This window comes from Artemia franciscana, unplaced genomic scaffold, assembly GCF_032884065.1.
Source record: "Artemia franciscana unplaced genomic scaffold, ASM3288406v1 PGA_scaffold_47, whole genome shotgun sequence".
Classification (NCBI taxonomy): domain Eukaryota; kingdom Metazoa; phylum Arthropoda; class Branchiopoda; order Anostraca; family Artemiidae; genus Artemia; species Artemia franciscana.
This window is the reverse complement of record NW_027062688.1, coordinates 1,637,660-1,664,234: the sequence shown is the minus strand read 5'-3', so window position 1 is coordinate 1,664,234 and position 26,575 is coordinate 1,637,660. Positions and strand designations below refer to the sequence as shown.

General features: G+C 34.4%; 1 protein-coding gene across 1 annotated transcript in view; it reads right to left on the bottom strand.

Annotated features, from left to right (window-relative positions):
* The window catches only part of LOC136041864 (AP-1 complex subunit mu-1-like), a 381,890-nt gene that overhangs the window by 7,913 nt on the left and 347,402 nt on the right, over positions 1-26,575 (bottom strand). The window contains exons 2-7 of the mRNA XM_065726643.1: positions 25,295-25,376; positions 19,966-20,190; positions 17,105-17,235; positions 11,607-11,751; positions 8,399-8,668; positions 4,292-4,522 (exon numbers count right to left, since the gene is read on the bottom strand). Coding sequence (XP_065582715.1) covers positions 4,292-4,522; positions 8,399-8,668; positions 11,607-11,751; positions 17,105-17,235; positions 19,966-20,190; positions 25,295-25,336 — 1,044 coding nt within the window. The 5' untranslated portion in view covers positions 25,337-25,376. The remainder of the gene's footprint in view (positions 1-4,291; positions 4,523-8,398; positions 8,669-11,606; positions 11,752-17,104; positions 17,236-19,965; positions 20,191-25,294; positions 25,377-26,575) is intronic.

Here is a 26,575-nt window from a genome sequence, read left to right as displayed (position 1 = left end):
CTAGAACTTGTGCTTATTCTTCCCATCAAGTTTTATCCCTATCTCTCCACTCTAAGCGTTTTCCAAGATTTCTGTTTTCCTCCTCCAACCCCCTATGTCCCCGGATCCAATTCGAGTCAAAAATGGAGCAGCTGAGACATAAGATCCTTCTATATATATCAAGTTTCATTAAGATTCGATCACCTATTCGTAAGATAAAAATACCCCAATTTTCACGTTTTCCAGGAATTCTGGTTTCCCCCTCCAGCTCCCCCCAATGTCACAGGATCTGGTCGGAATTTAAAATTAGAGCTTTAAAGCACAAGATCCTTCTAAATATCAAATTTCATTAAGATCTGGTCACCCGTTCGTAAGTTACAAATACCACATTTTTCCAAATTACTCCACCCCCCCCCCCCCAACTCCACCAAAGAGGGCAGATCCAGTCCGGTTATGTCAGTCACGTATCTTAGATAGGTTTTTATTCTTCCCCTCCATTTCATCCTGATCTCTCCGCTTTAAGTATTTTCTAAGATTTCCGGTCCCTCCCCCAATGACGCTGAATCCGGTTGATATTTAATATAAGAGATCTGAGATACAAGGTCCTTCTAAATATGAAGTTTCATGAAGATCCGATCACTCCTTCGTAAGTTAAAAATACGTAATTTTTTGAATTTTTCAGAATTACCCCCCCCCCCCCCAATAGAGCGGATCCATTCTAGTTATGTCAATCACGTATCGGCAGAATATATTCTGATTATTTTTCCCACCAAGTTTCATCCCGATCCCTCCAATCTAAGCGTTTTCCATGATTTTAGGTTCCCCCCCCCCAATTTCACCAGATCCGGTCGGGATTTAAAATGAGAGCTTTGAGACACGATATCTTTCTAAATATCAAAATTCATTGAGATCCGATCACTCGTTCGTAAGTTAAAAATACCATTTTTTTCCGGATTACCCCCCCCCCCCCAACTACCTCAAAGGGAGCGGATCCGTTCCGGTTATGTCAATCATGTATCTAGGACTTGTGCTTATTTTCCCACCAAGTTTCATCCCGATCCCTCCACTCTAAGTCTTTTCCAAGATTTTAGTTTTCTCCCTCCCAACTCCCCCTAATGCCACCAGATCCGGTCAGGATTTAAAATAACAGCTCTGAGATACAATATCCTTCCAAACATCAAATTTCATTAAGATCTGATCAACCCTTCGTAAGTTAAAAATACTTCGTTTTTTCTATTTTTTCCAAATCAACCGACCCCCATTGCCCCCCCCCCCCCCCCCAGATTGTCAAATCAGGAAATCGACTATTTCTAATTTAATCTGGTCCAGTCCCTGATGAGCCTGCCGAATTTCATCGTCCTAGCTTACCTGGAAGTGCCTAAAGTAGCAAAACTGGGACCGACAGAATTTGCGATTGCTATATGTCACTTGGTTAATACCAAGTGCCATAAAAAAAGGCGTAAACAGGTAAAAAATATTCCAGAATCAAGGTCAGTTTCCTTACTCTTTTTAAAAGTGGTGTATGAGGTAGAATAGGCATCATAAGATCTTTCATATACGAACAACCAGACTTGTTTCGTATAATGTTGCGGAAGCTATAGCGGGGTGGCTAAAATTTGCAAAATTCCCGATAAAAGTTGGCAAAAAAGGCACTAAGGGGCCGAAAAAGTTCAATTACTTAGTAGGTCATAACGCCATAAAAATAGAAAGCAAAATTAATATAACAAAAAAAAAGGTTATGACAAAATAATAGGAAAGACAATTAGGAACACATAAATTGGTAACTTCTTCTAAATTAAGACGAATTTACTAAGACGAATGAGTAAAAAATTTAAGTTGAAAGTTGCCTTGTGACAATAATAAGTCATATACATTTTTTAACCTTTTTTAGGAGTGACAGATGAAGCAAAACAGCCATTATTGTAAAAAAAATCGCTTTCCGGGCAAATCTTCTTTGATATTTTAAAGAAAGTAGTAAGCTAGGAGCACAAAACTTCAAGACTTTCAAAATTTAATATTTAAGCTGAACCTAGAAAGTTTCCTTAGCGCATTTTTACCACATTCTTTGACATAGTGACATGCAATCTACAGAAATCTCGAACTTGGTCGGTAAACGCAGCAGTTTTACCAGCTCCTGATGTAATTTTACAGATGGTGCCACAATTTTCCATTTGTTCAAATAAAGAGCATGAAAATAGTGGCATGAAATTTACCGGAATCTCAATCTCTGCCGGTAAATGCAGTGGGTTTACTGACTCGTGCAGTGATTTTACGTAGCGTATTCAAAACGGACATTATGCTAATTATTAATAAAAAACAATCGGGGAAAATGGCCACCCAGTCGGTAAAATCTCTCGCTTGGTTTTGTCCGAAAAACAATTTCTCACCCATATTTTCTCACGTATTCCACTAACTAGGAAGTCTATTGAAAAGAAGTCTTTTAGGAATACACTTAGCAAGAGCGTTCTTAATAATTATAGGATACAGTAATGATAACGGTCAAGAGCTTTAGTGAATATTGGAGAGGCAGTAGAAAAAAGAAGAAACATTAGTATACGTAGAGCTGCTAAAGTAGACTGATGAGAATGACGTGAAATCTCTATCCGACAGTACAGAAAAGCTTCAAAAATTCTTAGACCCAACTTCGGACTTAAATGGTCTGTAAAGTAGTTAGCTTTGAATACGGACAAGTCAGTAAACACAGTATGTATGACAAGCGGAATAATCTTATCTTTACTTGTAGCATCACCAGGGCTTATCCCGAGTAACCGGACACCTTGAACTCTGATGTTATGTGGGAATTTGTTTAACCGTAAAATCCCCAGACTAATTTTTGTTGAGCTTGCAGTTACACAACTAATCCCAAGCCAGAGGATTGGCAGCTTTAAGACTCGAACTCCGTCCTGAAGTAAAATGGATAAGCGAAGAAATGGGAGTAAAATTTAGTTATAGAGAAAAATAGATAAAAATAATCAACGAATTGAATTATTTAGGAATTGAATTATTAGACAAGTTAACGAAATGCTAATTAATCTTAGAATGACTGTTAGAACTAGCATAGAAAATCTAAGCTAAACGGATATGAAAGTAAAGAAATTTCAGAAAGGTTGATTATGACAGAACACTACGGTTCAGACCTGTGATGATATTGAAGAAGGACTTGGATTGGAAAGGATTCAGCTCTGGTACTTACGAATATTTTTTGGCTAAAAAGACAGATCTATAGCTCTAGTAGTAAGAAAAGATTTAAGCCTAGATACTTTTTGGAGTAAGAGACTAGTGAGAATCGCCAAGATCTGGGAGAGGAATTACATCATTTCCCGAGGATCGAAAAGTTACGGCAGCATTTAGAAAAACGATTCATGATAATAGGAAGGATTTTAGAAAAAAACAAAAACAGAAGAAAATACTGAAACGTAGAGCCGTTTCGTGAATATGGAATTGTCAGGTGGGTACGGGAGAGACAAGGTTCGTTGGTATGTGAGTGAAGACTTTACTGAAAGAGCACAGAATAGAGTTATGGAAGACATGCTAGACGAAGGTGGCATGTCTCGGGATGTCTAAGTCAAGGTCAATCTGATATGATGGAAGGAATATTGGTTAAATCAGGAGGAGGAGGTTGATAAAAAGAAGGATAAAGTAGCACTTCGGAAGGAGAGAAAAAGGTGAATGATTTCAGCGAAGTAATTTAATGCCGATTGGAGAAAAACAATTTAGGCTACAGGGTGGTCCATATTTTAGTCAAATTTGTGGGTTTAGCGCTGGATTAGAGCACTTTATTGGTAATTAAAAGGAGTTGAGGGATTCAATTTTGAGATTGGAATAAACGCTAAGCAACTGATGCTAAAAATTTCAAGGATTAGTGGCCACCTGAATACTAGGAATACGGGTCCATTTCGGATGTAGCCCAAGAAGCATTTTCTTGGTTTCGGAGAGTGAAGAGAATGGCACGACGCGAAAAGGGAATGTATCTTTTTGCTAAGCATAAGCCACGTGACTCTAGTGTAGAAACTAACTCTATTGTCGAAAGTCGAATGGTGGGCGGATGATAGTCATTTTCATTTTTGGTGGGTTAATTTTTCTTTCTCCCTACATTCCCAGCCGCAGAACCTTGAAGAGGTTACATGGTGATTTATTTGGCTTTGTTTAACATTTATAGTTAAAAAGAAAATCAATCATTTATCTACCATGTCAGATGAAAAAGAAAGTGAAAAACCTTCGATGACACAAGTTATATGGCAAATATTTTACTCCATTTTAGCTGGAGTTCTTAAGGAGAAGATAGCCAAAAGCAACAGCAACAGAAAATTACCGGAAAGGATTTGATTGTCCATATGACAGCATTCTGTTCTGGTGCATATTTACAGCTACCAACTGTCGCTTTGAACTTTGGTGAATCCGCATCTTGTGGAACGGAGATAATCACTTCAACGTTATTGGCAGTGGACCTTCTTTTAAACTGTGACTTCGCTTTTACCATGATTTCAACTCGACTGTGAGCATGACGTTCAATTACTGACTCAATCCAAATTAATGGCTTCACCTGCGGTTGAAAATAATATTATCACTTTCTAAATACTATTAATTAACTCTTAATATAACTTTAACTACATTAAATTGATATAAAAGGGTTTAGGCTAAACACCGTGTCTTCTAATCAACATTTCCCTCTCTTTCAGTGTTCCTATTCAGCTGAAATTTTGCACTGTGTTGATTTCCAAAGATAAACCATACATTAATTTTAATTGATTATAATTAACATTTATAATTCATAACCTATTTACAAGGGGTTCTTCATGGTACTACGTCCACTCCGATGACCCCTTTACAGCCAATGGAATAAATCCTGGTTATTTGGAAGAATAGTAGGTCGCAGTGTGGTGAGTAATGCAAACCCAGCTCCTGGACTGAAGATTTCTTCAAGAACAGTCTTAAACTGATCCAAAATATGCTGTGATGCCTACAAGACACGAATACCGTTTTTAATTTAATCACAATCTCAACTCGAGCACGAGGTCCAATTTAACTAAATACTTTTAGATTAAATACTTTTTTTACTTTTATTTAACTAAATACTTTTTTCATACTACACTACCTATCAACACCTTAAAAACATAACTATATTAAAAATCCTTTAGCCAGCTAATTTCAATTAACCTAGAACTCTTGCTCTGATTCAATTGACCTATGTTATGTGATAGATGGTTAGGCATAAAGATCGGAGTATATTACTTTGTATTTTCTTTAGAGCTCATGTGCTTATTTTGTCTAGAGTGGTTTATGGAAGTTGATACCAAATTATTTTCTATGAAGGTGGTTTTAAGTTCCAGAACTCAGTCCAATATCCAAGCTTTTTATTGAAAAAACAATCAAACTAAAATCACACCCAAGAGGATTTTGCCCCCCCCCCCAAAAAAAAGCAAGCTGAAAGACAATGATTATACAAGATTTCTACGTATAGAGCTAAAAATATGATATAGCCCACAATTTATACTGACAGGTCGTTTCCGAATGAGGTGGGAGGATGTCGTAAGGAAAGATTTAAGGGAAATAGTAACTTCTTGGGAGGGTGTAAAGTGGGAGAGTTTGAACAGATTGGAATGGAGGAAGAGCGTGCGCAACTCCGTTGACCTCAGGCGGCATATATTAATTATTAAATTTGATTATTTTGGTCCCCCTTCTATTGATTAATCTTCAGTCGTCTTGTATTTGAAAAGCAATGAACAGTAAACGGAACAACGAGAATAAATAAAAAAAGAGTATCAGCTCGAAACGTTTTTAAATAGCAAAAAGCAACTGGACAGTATTTGAGTTAATTGTAGATAATTGGTGTAACATTTACAAATCTTAAATATTCTTGATCAGAGCCAAAAATGCAGGGAAAAATATGCAAAAGGCGTTTAGGGTTTTATCGCTTGGGAAGGATGGTCTTTGTTCCAAAAACTTTAGAGTACTTTAATTACACGTTAATTAATTAATACTTTAATTTAAACTGAACCAGCAAAAAAGGCATAGCGGAAATTGGGTAAAGATTCAATCTATCAGGTTTTAAGGTTTCATGCCCACAGGGGCTTCAAGCCGAAATTTCGGAGGGAAATAGCAGGGACGTGGGGGGTCTGGTGCTTCAAAAGAGGGTCATTAAACCCATATATTTCGAAATATTTTATAATTTTTATTAATTATAACTGTAAAAAGCTATGATCAAGTTTTAAGATTCTATACCCACAGGTGCATCAATCAAATATTTGAGAGGGAATTAGCTGGAGTGGGCATGTTCAAGTTCTATTTATTTTCATAAAATAACAATAACAAAAACAATATCCCAAAGGGCTCAATGGCTCGTTATTTGGGGAACGGCATACAATAAATAAAGAATCATAAGACTTGTCATAAACATACTAACCAACATCTAAATATAAATATGTGAGGATAAGAAATCAACTCACCGACAGTCCCCACGAAACAGCGACCCTCACATCACCCGACAATAAAACACAAATTAAAATTCTCGCGTCATTGAGGATACAACACCAACAAAACAACAACCCAAAAAAATAATAATAAATAAACCATAAGAAACATTTAATAAGAAGCCTTTAATAAGAAACTTATCATCTGTCTCTTAAAGGAGCCAAGTGTTCGTGACTGCCGGATCTCAGCGGGAACCAAGTTCCAAGCACGTCCCACAGTCACAGCCAGGCCGAAGTCTGAACGAACCGAGGGACTAGCTGGAATAATCACATTCTCCCGGTTATGAACTATATACAAATTTTCCTCCCCTACTAGTTTAAGCAGTCCCAAAAAACAACATGGGAGATCTCCCTGGAAGTATTGATATGCCAAGGAAGATAGAGATAAAACATAGAGATCTTTAATTTTGAGGAGGTCAAGAGGAGTTTGTGTAGCCGACTGGAGAATTCTTGCCACTTTCTCATAAAGATTGTGAATAGGAGCAAGTACCGAGGGAAATATGGACATTCACACAGACGAACAGTAACATATATAAGAGTAAATCAGAGAAAAGTATAAAAGACGAAGGACAGGGAAAGGAAATAAACGCTTTAATTTTCGGATGATACCGAGTCCACGGGAAATTTTCACTCTTATTATTTGAACATGCCACTTAAATGATAAATTTTCATCCAAAAGAACTCCCAGGAATCGCACATATCGATCCGGGGCACGACCTATGGAGCCTCTTGGTGTATGAAGCTCAGTAATTGTGGGGCAGCTCACACCTCTACAAGAAGAAATAAGAAGGTAAGACTTTTTTTACATTTAAAGTTAATTGATTCATGTAAAACCAAACGAGTATTTTCTCAGTCATTGCTTGAAGCTTTAGAATAAGGGATGACTCATCCGGAGCTGCAGCACCTAAAGTAGTGTCATCTGCAAATGGTATTAATTCTTCTTGACTATAAGGTGTGAACACCAACGTACTCTGAGAGTAAGATGGTAAGTACAGTGGGTGATCTAGTTCTTCAAAAAGAGGGCCATTATACCCACATATTTCGAAAAGATTTCAAATTTGCATTAATTCTAAATCTGTAAAGTCATGATCAAGTTTTCAGATTCTAGGCCCATAGGGGCTTCAAGCCAAACTTTCAGAGGAAAATAGCAGGAGTGGACGAGAGGGGTCTGTTGCTTCAAGAAGGGGTCTTTAAGCCCATATATTACGAAATGTTTTCTAAATTCTAACTGTGAAAAGTTATTATCAAGTTTTAATATTCTACGCTCACAGGAGCATCAAGCCAAAATTTCAGAGGGAAATAACAGGGACGTAGGGGGTCTGGTGCTTCAAAAGAGGGTTATCAAACCCATATATTTCGAAATGCTTTCAAATTTTTATTAATTATAACTGTAGAAAGTTACTATCACATTTTAAGGTTCTATGCCCACATGGATCGATGTGCATCAACAAAAATTTCAGAGGGAATTAGCTGGAGTGGGCGTGGGGATCTGGTGCTTCAAAAAAGGGCCATTATACCCATATATTTCGAAAAATTTTCTGATTTTCATTAATTCTAACTGTGTAAAGATATGTCCAAGTTTTGAGATAGTATGCCCACATGTGCATCAAAACAAGATTTCAGAGGAAATTAGCAGGAGTGGAGGTGGAGGGAGGGGCAGATTCTCCAAAAAGAGGGTGTTTGAACCTAAATATTTCGAATCGTTTTCCAACGTTAATTAGTTGCAATTATAAAAGTCAAGAGACTGGTTTCTATTAAGTTTAACAATTATATGTTCATAGGAACAAAGTCCAGGGAGTTTAGAAGAGATTTTTAAGCTCAAATTTGTTTTTGACAATTTAGGTAGTAATTCATTATATAGTTCCCCGATAGTTTTAAAAACGATTTGGAGAAGATTTCCCCCGAAGCAAGAGTAGTAGGCTTTAATAGAGAGTATAAAAATTACTTACATGCGTATTCAGTCTGTAAGACATCAGTTCAAATTCCCCATCAGGGGGTATAAATGAAATGGTGCGATCATTATCAAATCTTGATAGCCTTACACACTGATGAAATTTCACATCCTCTAATTCAACTGACTTCGATTTGCCACGCCCCGTGGATTCAAACAAAACTTTGTCATTTAGTCCAAGTCTCAGCTCGGGCATGCCGGACAGATAGACACGCATTTTGATCGAACCGACAATCTCGCTTCGAAGAACATTACCGTTAGCATTGGCCTAACAAGAAAAGAAGATGATTAAATTATTAAAGATCACGCTTGGATGACGAAGGTGTTTTCACACTTGGATGATGATTAAGAAGATTAGATTAGAAGAAGAAGATTAGATTATTAAAGATCCCGCTTGGATGACGAAGATGTTCCGCCGTTAAGGGAGGAACCCACTGAGTGAGTATGGTGACTGATGCTTCTTCATATGGGCAATTTTGAGTTAAGAGAAAATAAAAGCGTCATAGATAAAAAAAAATAAACTCGTTATTCTAATAAAGATATTAATTTATTTCATGTCAGAAATCAAAGATTTTCTTTTTAAAATATAGAAATGTATAGTTGTTTGATTTTTATTCCTTATTGCTCCCTCAATAATAATTGAAAATTATAGCCACAAAAAGTGATACCCCCCCCAATTCAAGTTTTAGTCTTAGTCCCCACCAGATATGCAAGAAGTTCCAGAGCAACCAGTAGAAGAACTCGAAAAAAAAAATGCCGACAAATTCGGGGATGGTGGAAGCACTGGCATTTTCTGACAAAATCTCCCAGCAAATTTCAGTAGGCCATGAAAAGTGTCAAGTAGCATGACTTATATGCTTCCCAATTTTTGCACGTCAGGTCCCCATCATAGGAGGAAAGAAAGGAGGGGCGCTCAGCCACATTGCCCCTTAGAAAACAATGTACATAAAACATACAAAATTTTCTTTCATTTGGGACATATGACACTATCTGTATAAAAAAGTCATCTTCAGGATCAATTTTACTCTCTTGCTCTTTCACCCTCTCGAGGGAAATCCTTGCGTTCACCCACGTACTCGCCCTAGACAAGTGATTGTCTAGAGCAAAAATAATTAAAAAATTTCCAATTATATTCGCAAAAAAAATAATGGAAATAAAGATTCACCGACACAGCTGAATGAATGTAGTTTTAAATCCGGAAAATGCACATATATATATATATATATATATATATATATATATATATATATATCATTTATCACAGAAAATCACTACAACTTTTGAGTAATACATTATGACTTTTTGACATCCTAACGAAGCCCTGATTTTCATTATCTTAGTTTTATTTATGTGTAGCTCCGTGTATACATCCGTTCCCTTTCTTCAATGCTTTAGCCATTTGACGTTTTTTGTTACAGGAATCATTGAACAAGTAACAAGACAATTTGCTGTTGCTCCGAAATAATTCATTTGATCAAGACAAGCACTTGACACTTTTCAACACAGTTACCAGCAGTATTTATACGCTTGCCACGACTTGGCTCCAATTTGAGTGTTTCTGACATAAAATTATTTGGACTAATCTTGAAGCCAATTTTGTACCTAACGGATTTCAACGGACTCTAAGCAACAGCTTTTGGGTAAACGAACTACTATGTTTTCAGAAGGAGTTTCAAATTGTTTGGCACCCCTCCCTCTCTTGAGATTTTGAAAATTATCTTTTTTAATATTGCCTTGAAAAATAAAATTGACTATCCCTCACTTACCCCAAAATGATTTTTAAAAAAATATATTTTTGTGTATCGTCATAATAAAAGTTGGAAGAAATCCTTACCAATCTCCCCATACTTTCGTGAATTACCAACCTTGGCCGGGTCTGAATTTCTTGATTTGTCCCACAAAAGTATTTTCGGCGGTCAATAAGAATTGATTTGAATTGTGTTTTCAGTTTCCATTCGTTCAAAAATAACCAAAAAATTTCGGACGACCAGAAAGCACTAGTTACCTTTATAATAAAATACAAATACATTCTAAGACCAAACTGGCCATACATGACGTTTGGACGACCAAAAAGTTGTCAAGTTACCTATAGGATAAAAAAAACAAATACATTCTAAGACCAAGTTAATTAAGACCAAACTGGCCATACATAATATTTGGACGACCAAAAAGTACATAAGTTACCTTTAGGATAAAATAGAAATACATTCTAAGATCAAACTGGCCATACATGACGTTTGATAAATAAATAAATATAATCAAAGCGCCAAGAAAACGAAGGTAATATCAGCCTGTGGATAGAAAAGAATCAAAAAGAATAAAGCACATATTTCGGCAAGGACTTCCGCCAAGCCGTCTTAAGTTCTAAAAAAAGAGAAAAACTAACCTTTCGAAGCGCAATCTAACAGAGCATAAAAAATACTGAAAACGGATATTTGATGTCAAAAAGTTAGTTTTTTCCATCTTTTTTTGGGGAAATAAAGACGGCTTGTCGAAGGTCCTTGCCAAAAATTTTCCTTTGATCCTTTTTGCTTCTTTTCTGTCCACTGGCTGATATTCCCTTTGGTTTCTCGGTTTTTATTATTATTTTTTATTTTTGTCTAACTTCAGGATAAAATATAATTAGGAGCAAATTCTGACAGTGCATTGTGGTAAGCAAGGACAACCAAACGATATCATTAAATGATTTACGGCAAGTACATTTCGGTGAAAGCTGATTTCTCTTAAATCTTTCTAGAAAATTTCTTGATAGAAAATCCGCTTTGGATAGTAACTTAAAATAGAGCACCAATACTACCTTCTTTCGGCATTGTGCGTTTTAAAGTACACCCTAAACAAAACAGAAAGCTTTTATTTATCTGAAAAAATCTTTCCGATGCGGAAAGAACTTTCCAGTCCTAATCCACAAGAGAAGTGAAGCAAAAATATGGTAAAAGGAAAACATTTTGTAATTTTATCTTTTAATTATTTATTTTAATGTACATATATCTGTATCAGTTGAATTGCCTTATTTTATGGGTTTTGAAAAAGATCGCGACGGTCTTGAGTTTCACCAAAAGTATTTTTCTGGTCAAAAAGTACTTTTTTCAGAATTGTTAATTGAGAAAAGCCTATGAAAATAGTATGAATACAAAGCAAGAAGCAATCCTGCCTGTAGCAGAAAAAACGCGCAAAGAAAACTTTCGAAAAAGAGGAAAGTATCATACCAGCAAATAAACTGATTCGATAACGTCAAGAAAAACTTCGTTCTTCCTATATTTAATTCCTTCCGAACGCCAAGATACTGCATTAGTCACAGCCATCGGAGGCCTAGGTGCAATATCCAGCTTATGACCTTCTTGTGTGATGAATCTAGAAATAATCAAATAGAATAAACAAACAAATAATTTAATTATGAAATTTATTATAATAAATCTTAATTTAATAGTTTTAAACACCATCGAATCTAGCCAGAGAGGAGAAGGGGCGCAGGGTGTGTGCATCAAAGCTTTCTTTTACTTTAAACATAGTTGCCACGTGGGATAGAGAAAATCCCGTTTGGCTATTGACTAAATAGGACGGTAATATCATGATTGACTAAGTTTGCCTTGACCACGAGATAAAATTACCAATTATGAGCATTTATAAATTTTCCAATTGAAATATTCGGATCATCAATTTAGGGCTAAACAAAAAGCACGTCATCCATGGACAAGATGGAAAGAATTCGTAAAAGAGGGTTTAACGAGAATTGGAATTTCTTGGCAGGGAAAAAAGAGTGAAGCCTTGAAACAATTGGGGTGGAATAGCATGATTAGCTGTGTTTGCCTAAGGTAGCTCGGAGCAGCAATGATCTATTGTTAATAGTACCAAAACTACTGAAATTCAAACTTCCTATTAATTTGACAGAAGATTCTGTATAAAAAGCTATTAAATTGTTTTAAATGTTACGAAACTATCATCTCCATAGAATGCCACCCACTCCCGACTGTCCACCCACTCCCAGGGGATGCTGAACTCGCAACTTCAGAATTAAAGAGCTCCAACAAGATATTTAGAACCACAGCAACCTGTTTCACAACAATTCTCTACAGTAGAATTTTAAAGTTAAGCAAATTCACAAGAAACATCTGAATTTCAGATGTCGAGGGAAGCGGAATGTCACCTGGTCTTGCTGCAAGAACAAGAAGAATTCTCACTAGTAAGCTTGAAAATAGGAAGGAGACTGAAGAACGGCTACTAGGAAACACCAAACCCTCAATAGAAGAACAACTATCCCCCAATGCACCAGTTGAGATTTTATCGTCTCCTTCCTATTAAGTTTTACGTAAATTCTGCTGAACGTAAGAAATTTGTAAGCGTGCTCATTGCAAATAATGTACCATTATCATTAATTTTGTAATTAATTAACATTATCTTAAAAACTTGGCATAAAAATAAGTATTGTTTCAATAATTGCACAAGTCATTAAATAACATACAAAAATAATGGATTGAGCTATGACACAGCATCTTGGTCTCACCTAGTATTACTTGGAATGAAGAACAAATAAACCATAATATAATATGAACTCTAGAAATCTGGGTATTTCTCACTATAAAGCAGATAATTTTTAGTTATGGTATAAATTCTAAAGTGAACCTGTAGTCCCAATGGTATCAAGTCCTAAAGTACCAATAATGTAACAGGAACATATTTTTAAAACTGAACGACCTTGAATCCAGCTCCACAAGTATATTCGCCTCCTTCACCAGAGCCTAGCGTCAATGGCAAAATTAGCAATCGTCCTCTCGGAAGCAGTGGAAATGCTGAACAATGGTATCCGATTTTCGAGTCTATGTAATGTGCACCATTTTGTTGTCTAGGCGCAAGACCTGGCCAATAAAGGCAGTAGAAGCTCGCTCGAGAATTTTCAGTGAGGATGAATTATTTGGATAGAACTTTCCAGGGGTAATTTTACGTTGGAGGAACTTTCCACGAAGAGTTTACTATGAGGGGAGGGATTATTTAATTATATCCCATGTCCTACATTTTTGGTTTAGCCTGCGTAAATTATTTACTGATTGGTAAGTTTAAGGCGGCAGTTTTCTTTCAGTACCGTAGAAACTTGAAGTAATGATGAGCAATCAAAGACCAGGTGCTGAATTGGTTTGAACGATGCTTGATACTAATAATAGATTGGAGCCCGCTCATACAAAGAAAAAAGAAAAAGAGTTGAAAACATGGGAAATACAAAAGAAATTCACAAATTAAAAAGAAAACAACACAAACAAAATAGTCATTACGTCAATTGAACATATACAGAACGTGAAAAGGCGAACCTGCCCAAAGATTTTCATTGCCCCGTTTCCGGCTGTAGGTTCAGAAGACGGTAAGATTCTAATTTGGTCTACCATGTCCTACAAACCCAAAACACAATTCTCTCGCAAAGTGGGTATCTTAGCAAAAACTTTTAAGTAAATGAAATACATTAAACGAAGTTTAGATCTGTCAGTTTGAGTTAAATACAGGAGCAGATCCAAGATTTTCTTTAGGGGAGGGGGCGCATAATATGTTGCTTCGATAAAATTGTAAACAAAGAAATACTCGCAATTTAAAGAAAACCTCGACAATTATATGTCGTAGGTAGGTAGTTTGAAATGGTCGCAAAAAAACATTGATTAAAAAAAATAGTAAGTTATAAAAACCACGCCTCCATAAAAAGAAAAAAAAAATCAAAAGCTGGTCACCATCTATAAAAAAATATATTAGATATTATCTGTATAGTTTTTTGTCTTTGCACTTCTGACCGCTATAGCGAGTGAGTTAAGCTTTTTATTGTAAAAAAAAATTGTCTTTAAAAAGGTTTTTATCAAATATCTTTGTGGCCTCGCTTATTAATTATGATAGCTATGAAGAGTAGGAAATGCGGATACAGATACAATTTGCATATTCGTAAAAGATGTACTAAATATTAAATACTAGTTCTTTTAGCGGTGTAACAAGAAAAACAGAACGAAGAGATAGAAATGCACAGAAGACATTCAAAACGAGGGTTTTAAGTATAGGCAATAAAGCATTAACTAATCACTGTTTCTTTCTAAAAAATAATGTTTTAACAAACAGTGTCAACTTGGCGAAATTTCAAAAAATTACTAATCAAAATTTTACTTTTCATTAAAGCGTAGCGTATCTTTCCACTTTCCAAAAATTGATATATTTCGCTTAAATTACAAAATTAAATTAAAAAATTGATGCCATTCCACTGATTCAAACTGAGAATTCAGAGATTATATATTATATAATAATTATACAATAATAATATAATAATTATTTGCCTTCTCTTACAAACAATTCTTCGAAAATCTTTTCTCCATAAATGATTACTCCGACCTTTGACTGATCATTCCGACCGACATTCATTTCGACTCACATACTTAGTTTTAAGTATATACTTATACAAACCTTTACTAGAGTTCTGAAGAGTTTTGCCTTTATTTTAATGTTTTAGGATGAACGGATGAGGTGATATGTCATATAATGGAGAACTTTAACTAAATGAAAATAGGCAGTGAAGTCGCCATTTGCTCACCAAAATCCAAAATTCAAATAAATAATTTTCGCACTTCTCACACATTTCTATTATTTACTTTCTATTATACTTCTCATTTACTTTCTATTATACAAATCCCCCAAAAAACAACAATGCTGCATAAACCACCCTGCTTCGCAAAAAAAGCAAACCCAAAAAACCAAAACAGACAGCCAAAAAAGGTAATGATATCAATCTCTTTGCCTCAGTGCCATAGTAATACTTGAAACAAATTTTCGACAGTAAAAAGAAGTAAATATTTTGCTTTTCAGCTTCATTGTGACAGCTCAATCCTGAAATATCATTTCAACAGCCTAAAGAAGTTAGGATTTTAAATTTCCCCTCCTTATTACGAAATGAAGATTTTCGCCTCCCAGTTGGCTCTTGTGGTAATACGGCGATTCCCCTGATAAACCTAAATTTAATTGAATACTTTTTGGCGATATGTGTCAGTAGTAAAATCCAACAGAGACCACGCAAAGTAACGGAAACCTTGTTTCAAACTTGTTTGCAAAAACAAACAGTCTCAATAATTAAAAACTTAACTATTAAAAACCAATTACAAAAAAATACTTTCTTCCCAACCAAAACCAGAGCAAGCGATCCCAACCACAGATCCCCCACTACATCAGAGAGGATGCCCCCCTCGATTCGCCACTGGCTATATACGCACATAAAGGCGAAACATAAACAAGATGGGAAGGACTAGAGCTCAACTTAACTTAGACAAAATCCTTCTGTTCTGGGTATATCTTAAAAAATGTCTGTAGCTAAGAAGAATGTTCTTAATAGTATTTTCAATTATAATCTGGCAACTGCTTCTATAATTTTGACCCTAGACTATACCTAAGTAGTTCAATGAATTACATGGGAAGACACGGATTTGTTCGGCCAAAAGACATTTTGATAAATTTTTTTACAAATTTAGATGCCTCCCTACTGTATTCTAGCAACTCTGTCTTCTTAAAGTTTAAAACTGAGACCAATACTTATACACCCTTTTTACAAATATTCAATTTTCTCTCATAGTGATAAAAGGCTGAAACTTAGTCAAATCCTCTAAATGCGAATGAGACAGAAGCTAGGTCCCAAAACCAATGCTAAATTCTGCTGCAGTACACATCATTACAGCTCCTGTCAACATATTAAATGGTACAGAGCAAACCCCTGTCAAAGAACATGAATAAGTTTAATCCTCCAAAAGCCACTCAAATTCTCCCAAAGCTTGATGAGTACCAATGAGACAAGAGACCTAAAACCAGTGCATTAACATCATATTCGGCTATTTTTAAGAAAATCTGAGATTGCCCAACCGAGTTCAAAGCAGATAAAGCATCTAAACTTCACATAAGGGAAGACCATAGTTCGGTAAAGGCACATCTATTTCACATTTTTTAGACTATAAGGCTGAAGTTTGCAATTAAATAAAAACTTTAAAAATCTCATAATAAATAATAATATAACATAACATAAAAAATAATGACATAATATTACACAATATTAAAAAAACAGATGAATCTATGTACTTGAAAGTCTGGCGTCAATAGTGACGAGCACTATATCATTATATAATATTTGTATAAATATTTAAGTAAGTATTATATTCTTAATTATTATTTTATTATTATTTATTATTAATTACTGGTCACTATTTACTAATTAATTACTATTTATCACTAATTACATATTATTTATTATTGTTAATTATGATATTCATAATTATAATATAATCAATTATATATCATATAAAAATTATAATATATAATAAAAATATAACAATAATATAATATTATAATAACATAATAAATAATATTAATAAATAAAATAAAAATAATAAGTAAAATAAACAATAATAATAAAAAGATTAACTAAATAAATAATTATGGCCTCTAGGGCTATGATTATAACAGTAAAGTTGAAATTGTTTCGTTGTACAGCTTGTGGCGCCTATTAGGATATGCAATTTTTATTAGTTGTTTTATTGTTTTATTACTTATTTTGTCTTGTATTTTTAGCGCATTTTTGCTACCCCCCTAAGACAAGTGTTTTATTTCACAAGATGGTTGTTAATATGGATGTTGCTGTTTGGTATAATAAATCTCTTTCTATATAGACAAGTTCTATATACCACTCTGAAAATACCAATATACTTACTCTTGAAGTATTTTGCTTTCAGTCGTTTGAGGGTATCCGAAATCAATCAACTCATCTAAAAGCTCATAAATCAAGACGAAATTATCTCGTATACTCTCTTCCTCTAGTTCCTTAAAATACTCCATTAGCACCTAGAAACATTCAATATTGCATAATCAGGCTCATAATCATAATCAAAGCTCATAAATCAAGACGAAATTATTTCGTATACTCTCTTCCCCAAGTTCCTTAAACTACTATATTAGCACCTAGAAACATTCAATACTGCATAATCAGGCCTACTATTAGCGTATGGTCTCAAGCCTACTAATGTACAACCTTGGCTTCTGGTAGAAAAATTTATATATTTTTTTTTAAGTCTTCTGTAACAACAAAAATCATGATTAAATACAGTTTTTTTGGTAACATTAGAATTTTTCTTAAACAATCAATAAGAATGGAAAACTAAAAAAAAAAAAAAATGGATTTGCTTCTGTCATAATACAATGATATAATTAAAAGCATGCATTGACACCCCCTCTTTCTTTCCTTGAATCTAGATGAAACTAAGATGTTTTTACTTAAATATAGATATTATTGCCTACTTTCACCTCTAAAATGCTGTAATATATTATCATCTACCCATTGCACTAAAAAAAAGGAACTTTTTCGCACGCTCACCAATGTTCTGCATTGCGCAGGTGCCGATCTCCTAATTAATTGCCTTCAATCGCGAGTGCAATGCACGGAATTCATTGCACAATGATCCAATGAGTCAGTAGTAACCAGAATATCTCATTTTTAAAAGGTTTTTAGATTAGGTAGCATTTTAACATTATAATACACTCATCTAAATGTTTAACTTTTTTCGTAAACCTAGTCTAGACAACAAAGTTTTTCATTAAAAAAGTTAGTCACAACAAACTGTAAGTAAAGGTGGGCCTGTGTGAACAGTGGTCATGTCTTAAAAAAAAGGAAACCTTAAAAAAAAGGATAAAAATATAAGACCCATGAAAAGTCCAGAATGAGAGACAAATCAAATGATTTTGAGAATATTACAGGAACAGATAAAAAAAGGGGGAGGGATCTGGATTTAGGTTATGCAATGAATTCAGTATGTCAGAGAAGCTTAGGAAAGAGGTTCCAAGCTCTAATCTCTCATTTTCAAAGGAAGATATAAATTCAGAAGAATTATCTAGCATACAAAGTAGGTATTTTGGTATAATTTAACTAGTGTTAATATCAGTATAAGTAACTTTATTAGGAAAAGCTCACCATGTCCTATGCATTAGAACAAGCTGAAAATCCTTCAAAAAGAATTTTATGTATGGCACAGCTTCTAATACTCAGACATTAACTGAATTCACTTTGTTTTTGATGGTCGTTTTGTGATAGATAAAAAATTCTAAAAAATATTGGATGCTAACATCTTAAATTTCATTTTGCATAGTCTTTTGTGAGCTTTCTTTCCAAGGCATTTTTTTTTTTTTTTTTTTTTTTTTTTTTTTTTTTTTTTTTTTTTTTTTTTTTTTTTTTTTTTTTTTTTTTTTTTTTTTTTTTGGTAAGCAGCAAATGTCTAAACTTTTTTTCTTGATTTTTCAGATTTTTTATTTTTCAGAACGTCAGATTGATTTCCCAGAACCCAGATGGACCTTTTGACAGAGAACGGTTTGTTTTTTTCGTGAGGGCATGCCAATTTTCTTTACAGTAGATGTTTGGAGTGTTCTAATCTTGGAGACCATGTAGTAGTAGCTGATAAGGAATTTTAATTTTACTCAGGTGTTAACCACAATATTCATACTCCACATTATTTCATTCATAAATCTATTTATATGTAAGATTAAAACAAACATGTACATCTTGTAGTGGTTGCCTTTTATTATAATACAAAAAAAAAGAGAAAGAAAGAGAAACATGGAGAATCTTTTACTATTTATAAGTGGTAGCATTGGTAAGAAAACCGATTTATTTGTCTTTATTAACAGGCTGCACCAAAGGACATAAACCAAATATGAAGCACAGATGGCGAAAATAGTGCATTAGGATTAGACTCTATTTGTCTGTATTAACAGGCTGCACCAAAGGACATAAACAAAATATCAAGCACAGATGGCGAAAATAATGCATTTGGATTAGACTCTATTTGTCTGTATTAACAGGCTGCACCAAAGGACACAAACCAAATATGAAGCACAGATGGCGAAAATAGTGCATTGGGATTAGACTCTAAATTTTAGCTAAAAGTTGCCTTTGGGCAGACAAAATCAATGTAAGAATATTCTATTTAGGCAGCTGAATAAAGAATTTGAGTAAAGGGATTTGAAGAGCTTTTTTTCACATATGAGTGATGCCTGATCCCTTTTGATAAGTCTATCCTGTTTTGTCGAATGGATTTTGGATCCAGGTGGAACTTTCAGGGACAGCTGCACTGAGAGTGAGGGGGGAGATTGGGGGCAATGTGATTTCAAAAATTTGTTGTTTGAGGGGAGGGGGAGTTTTTATACTATCCTAACAAAAGAAAGACAGTAGGTTTTTTTTTTATACCTTTCATCTGACACCTGGATATACCCAGAGGAGAGGGGAAGGCTTTGGGTTTTGACTACCAAATAAATCTTAAGTTTTCTGAATTTCCAGAAATCGCTTATTTAAATTGCCAGATAAAATTAGCCTTTTCAAATAATAACCCTTGATTTCTCTTATTGACCCTACCCTTGAAAAAAAAAAAAAAAAAAAAAAAAAAAAAAAAAAAAAAAAAAAAAAAAAAAAAAAAAAAAAAAAAAACATCCTAGGTTCAGGCTTGATCTAATAAAGCATTTATAAAATCCAAATAAATTTTGGAACTATTTTTTTACAACTTTAAGGCAGCATGAAAAAAAAACTACCTGAACAATCTTGTGAAGAAATGAAAACACCATCATTATGTTTGCATTTTTCCTTGTAGCAGAAACAAGGTAAATATTATTATGTTTGATGAAAGCAAAAGTGCATTCTGGAATTTGTACAATAGGAGCTAGAGATCCATCATCCTCTCTTTCCATTAATATTGGCATGAACTTTTCTATCACATTCATTTCTACATCTCCTCGATAATTTCTGGCTATTAAAACCTAAAAGAAATAAGTAAGTACAATAAAAGAAACAATGAAAGTACAAACAAGAATAACAGATCCATGAAGTCTTGCCCTTCAGGGAGGCCAGGAGAATACAACCAAAACTAGGAACAGCATGCCTCAAAAAGTAAGCTTTTGATGCAATGTGCAAAATTTCCATGATAGGATGGAGGGGGGGGGGTAGCATTGCTGATATTAGATTAAGACATCAGTTGGGACTGTCTCTGTACTCATGTTGTCTCAATTCATTATAGCAGCCAGACTAACGGTTATTTCTTATTCCCACCTTGTTTATTGTTATCTCTGGTCTTATTTTGTCTTAGTTTTGGCTAACAAAGCATACTTTTAACTGGCGAATTATTCAGTTGATTTCAGTGCTTCTATATCTACTGGTTTATAGCAAGATGGCACAATTAATTCCTTTTCTTTAAATTTTGTGATTAAAAATTGGAGTCTACCAGTAATATTTGATACTCGAATAATAGCCAATTCAAGAAAAATTTGCTAATGAAATGAAGAAACTTCATGTTAAGTTTATTCTAGATTTAGGAGAAAATAGCTTAGGATCAATCAGCTGCAATTGCAGACACTGAACCATATTAGGCTAAACAGGTTTTTCAAATGAAAGTACAGAAAAATATTATAGCTTAAAATGAACAAAAATTTGTATTTTGAAATTTTGTTGTTTACTTTTAGAGAAATAAAGTCTTATAAAAATTCAAACTCAAAACCAAACAGAAATAACTGTTGAAGAATAAATAAAACCCAAAATGAAGAGAAATTAAAATAAATGATCAGATTAAACATAAAGATAATAGCTTTTATAAAGATCAAAAAATGAATAGAATATTCAAGTTATACCTGAAACAAATGAAAATTACTACAAACAGAAGTTTGGCTACTGCCTCCTTTTCCTTCCCTAACCATAAACATGCTACAGCATGTCAAATGTGCTATTATCAAAAGTATATATATAAATTTTTTGAGTGGTCTCCTTTAGTTGATTTTTTATTTTTAAGTGATGACTCTGAAAATTATTCAGTAATAATCAAAATAACTGAAGATAGCTAATAAAAATAAACCGAATATTTAACATATAATAATATTATTTTTTGAAAACCTCAGAAATTCAAGACGAGGAGAAATTAAAACCCAAAACGAAGATGGTTGTGTTCCAGTTGAATTCCAATATTATCCCCCTGCATACCTAATACAAAGAAGCATAACCCAGGAATCCCTCCCTTGAAAGTCTCCTCTGTCCCAGGTATGTATACATGCCCAGTCAACCCAACCCCTCAGATCACATTAGCCAATTCAGACTACCCTAAAACCTATCCTTACTCACATCCCCCCAAAACTCCATATCCCATAGACACAAATCCTCTTTGTGCATCCAAGAATTTTTACATATTTTTATAATTTTATTTTATATATTTGTAAGTCCAATAAATGCAGTTTTGATCATTTTGACCTTTGTTCTGTTTTAGCTTGTATTGACAAATTGTGTTGTTTTGCTCATGCATCACGAGTGGTTGAGGATAGGTTAAAAATTCAACCTTTTTAGGGCAACACCACAATTTTTTGTAACCCCCTCCTCCCCTGGGTTGTGTTTACTTCCAGTGTTATCACCCTGCATACCTAATACAAAGAAGCATACCCCAGGAATCCCTCCCTTGAAAGTCTCCTCTGTCCCAGGTATGTATGCATGCCCAGTCAACCCAACCCCTCAGATCACATTACCCAATTCAGATTACCATAAAACCTATCCTTACTCACATCCCCCCAAAACTCCATATCCCATAGACACAAATCCTCTTTGTGCATCCAAGAATTTTAACATATTTTTATAATTTTATTTTAGGTATTTGTAAGTCCAATAAATGCAGTTTTGATCATTTTGACCTTTGTTCTGTTTTAGCTTGTATTGACAAATTGTGTTGTTTTGCTCATGCATCACCAGTGGTTGAGGATAGGTTAAAGATTCAACCTTTTTAGGGCAACACCACAATTTTTTGTAACCCCCTCCTCCCCTGGGTTGTGTTTACTTCCAGTGTTATCACCCTGCATACCTAATACAAAGAAGCATACCCCAGGAATCCCTCCCTTGAAAGTCTCCTCTGTCCCAGGTATGTATGCATGCCCAGTCAACCCAACCCGTCAGATCATGTTACCCAATTCAGACTATCCTCAAACCTATCCTTACTCACATCCCTCCCAAAAATCCACATCCCATAGACACAAATCCTCTCTGTGCATCCAAGAATTTGATAACTGGGTCTAGCCTCCATCTTTCCCTTGCCAAAATGAACCTGACCCTTCCCCTCTCAGACAACCCCTCCCCTCTCAGACACCCTCTACCCTACTTCCCTTTCCCAGCATCATCTTGCCTTACCATCCCTCCCCATAAAGAAAACTCCCGATTCGGCTTCTTCTCGTATCACCAGGAAACCTTTCCCCCATCTCTTGCACTTTATTCCCTGTAGGTACCCTACCAATGTGACTCTGGTTTGAGATTTCCTACATGCAAAAATTATCCTGTAATAAATAGTCAACCCCAAAAATTATCTGCAACATCCCATAGCCCAAATTTAAAACCATTTCACAAATTACTGAAAATCAACAACAATCACATTTCCCCAGTTGCTTTAAATTTCCAAAATGCTTTAAACTAATGCCAAAAGCCTTAATTTTGACAAGCTTACTGAACTCAAAATGCTATCAGAATTAAATCAAATTGACATTATAGCTGTTACAGAGGTACAGTCTCATGATCAAAGGTCTCTTTATTTGTACAGAGGATTGCTCTGATATTTATAATTTGCATGAGCTTGATGAAAAAATCACTACCTTTCACATCAAGCTAAATGCAAAAAAGTGCAATTTCTGCTAAGATTTCTTGACTTTTTGGTGGTGTATTCCCCCCTTTCTAAAAATTAGGTAACTTTCTCAGGCTTGTAACCTTTGATAGGTAACACTAAACCTAATGAATCATAGATTTGGAATCAGCATAAAAAGCCTATTCTTTTCATGTATCCATTGATATCAAAATTCTGCTTTTTTTTTAGTTTTGTTACTAATGAGCCAAGTTGCTCCTTATGTACAATTTGTTACCATAAACTGTTTGATTCTCACTTCAATTTCAATTTCCCACCATGGGGCAAAAAATCCAGAGCAACCACAAGATTTGGGGCTACTTACCACTGTTATTTAAAGACAAATTAAGCTTAAAAGTTTGATTTTAAGTTTGCTCTTGTTGTTCTATATATTGCATTGTATTTCATTATGTTTCTTTTTCTTCATTTATTTACTCAGTTTGTAATCTTGCTAACACAGAAAATACATTTCATTCATTCATTATGTCCAAGGTTGGACTGTATTTCCCAACTTAGACTTTAATTATGTTAGGTGCACATAAAATCTTCAGTTTTAGTTATATATGCAGTTTTCAACATAGCTTATCAAGGAAAGTGAATTCATTACTTGATGTCTTTTTAATGCTTGTTTGTAATTCTACAATTGATTATGGATTCTAAATAATACAAAAAAGATTTATTTAGAAAGGATATAGCAAAATAATTAAACCAAATAAAGTTTTAGTTTTGATAGTGCCTAGTAAGTCTAGTCTAACTGGGGCAAGTTCTAATGCAGAAAGAATAACATCACAGCATTTTCCCATTTCAGACTTTGTTTATCCTCATAAATGTTCCTAACTAGATCAGGGGCACATCTTCAGCAATTTTATAAGGAGGGAGCAAGGGGGGTCTCCATCCAGATAGTCAAGTGACATGAGCTAAATAATAATTTTTTCTCCCAATTATGGGGGGAGAGCAACTACTTGCCTCCCTGAAACAGTACCACTGCTTGGGACATAACAGGGTGAACAGCAGAGATAATTCTGAGAAATTTCTCCTAGTTTCTTGAAATGGCTGCTTTCACCATGTCACCACTCAAAGGGATAGCTTTTTTTCTACTAATGATTGCCTTACTCTAGTTTCTGTTCATACTTTTCCAGTTTCAGATCAATATTATCTGTGGACTATCACTTGTTGAAGTTGCAAGAAGTTATTAAACAGGCTGTCTTCTCTCCTTTGCTTTGGTCTTTTCACCTCTTCTGTTATAGTTGCTTATTGTTTCTTCTAATGTCTTATTGTGTTTCTCCTTACAGCCACCTTTATTATTACTGAGTCCCTCTTGATTTAGGAACTGCTGCTTGTATCTAGGATCTAGTAGACAAACTATAACAACTTCTCTGGTTATAGGCTATATTCTTGAACTCACCATACATTTCAAACATTGCTGGACCAGATGAATACTGACACATACTGACAACATTGTTCTGTTTTGTTCTAATACTGTTTGAAAAATATGCTTTGACTCATCTCTGTAACCCTCTCTACCATAATAGAGCTGGTGACCTTATTAAGAACTGGAAAAGCAAAAAATTACCTGAGGAAATTTGGTATTTGCATCTGGACAAGCTCTGCAGAAGAAAATAAATGAATTGGCTGATATCCAACACTTCTTATAAAATCCAATAATGATGGACCCTCTATTGGCCCAATAATCAGCCTATCAGATGGGCCCTAGTTACTATGGACTGTTTTCTCTCTATGCACCTTATTAAGCAGTGGTGGTTCTGTGCCTAGGCAGGGACCAGCTGCCCCCTAGGTTTTCTTGCATTGAGTTCTTTCTATTTTATACTTTGAAAGCCTACTCCTAAATTATGTCTTGCACCAGGATTGTAAGGCCTAAAGCCACTAGGCCTACTGCCATTAAGGGCTCAAAAATTCAAATATATCCAGATTTAATTATTGAATCATGGAAGAGCACAAAAAAAACAAAAGATTTGTTCACTTTCAAGATAGCTAAATTATATTGAAACAACATATTTCACCAGTAGGCTATTATTCATTGTAAAATATTCCAGCCAATCAAATTATTATTAAGAAAATTCACTGGTGAAACAATCTTTACAGGTAATTTGATAGAGATTTAAATGTTGAAACAATGATTAGCTGTCTTGATTGGCCTACAGGGTGTCTCACCCAATATGCTAGGCCAACCTGAAACTACTCATTGATAAAATTAATTTGACACATACCTTTCCTTTTACATCCAAGAAATAGATTGCAGATGAAGACATACTGCTCTTTCCAAATTTTCATTAATGTCCCATAGAAAAATTTAGCCTTTTTATTATCAAATAAATGATGAAAATGTGCAAGTTAAAGTCATTGTTGCCACTTGAACCAATTATTAATTGGACCCACGAAAAAGTACTACCTTCGAAAATTTTTAGCAGATTTAAACTGGCGCTTCACACAGGTTTAAATTTGGTCTTCCGTAAGGTCTAAGAATTTTGCTTATTTCAATGGTATTTGAAATGGGTTTCTTATCTTCATCTCTTCTCTCCTGTTGCAAATTGGTCTATTACCATCGAACATTGTTTGGGATTTGCCCGATTAGGTGAATTTAGAATTAAACCAATCAGATGTTCAAATAATGCGAGCCTCTTACCTGTTTTGAGCATTATAAGATAATCATTTGCCTAATTCTTCAAAGCAGTGCTTAACCAGCTGCTTTGGACTATCGTTAAAGTACTGATAGGGGAAGAAACATTTTGTTTGTTTCTTTTTAGAAGTTAACTTGAATTTTTTTTAAAAAGGTGTCATTTTAGCACAAATATATAAATAATATCAGGACAGAGCATTAAAAAAACACTACTTTCATAGAAAGTCATCAAAAAGCCATGCCTCGATAAAAAAAAACTCAATAAATTTGTATCTTTGTTCTATCCATGATAACCGTGCCAACGGTATCAAACATGAACAGAAAATATTAAGCTTTATGTTTCGGAAGCACCAAAAAGCATCAGTGATAAAACTGTAGAAGCTACAGTCGTTATTACACAACAATATTTCGCCAAAAGGTGGAAAAAAATTCTGTTCAGACGTATTTTTTTTTTTTTTTATAACAAATTCTACAGCAAGATTACTGTGGATCGCTTGTTTCATAAAAGCAGGGATGGCTTTAGACCACAGTAGCCAAATTTATATGTGCTGCGATTTTAGAATCTGTTTTTTTTAAATGTCTTTAATAAGTTGTTTTTATTTACCTATAATTCATCTTGAGCAAAACTTAGTACTTTATTCTCTAAACTCTATAAACCTCATAGAGTCAAATTAAAAATAAAGCTTTATCTACAAAATCCTATTTGATCTTTCAAAAAAATATTTCAGGAATCTCTTTGCACTTTTTACTTCATGAAAATCCAATATGTTTTATTATACCTTAAGATGATAAAGCTGGGGGTGACTTGAGTATCTAAACTAACTTCAATTACCATAAATCACGTTTTAATAAGAAAGACTCATTCCAATTC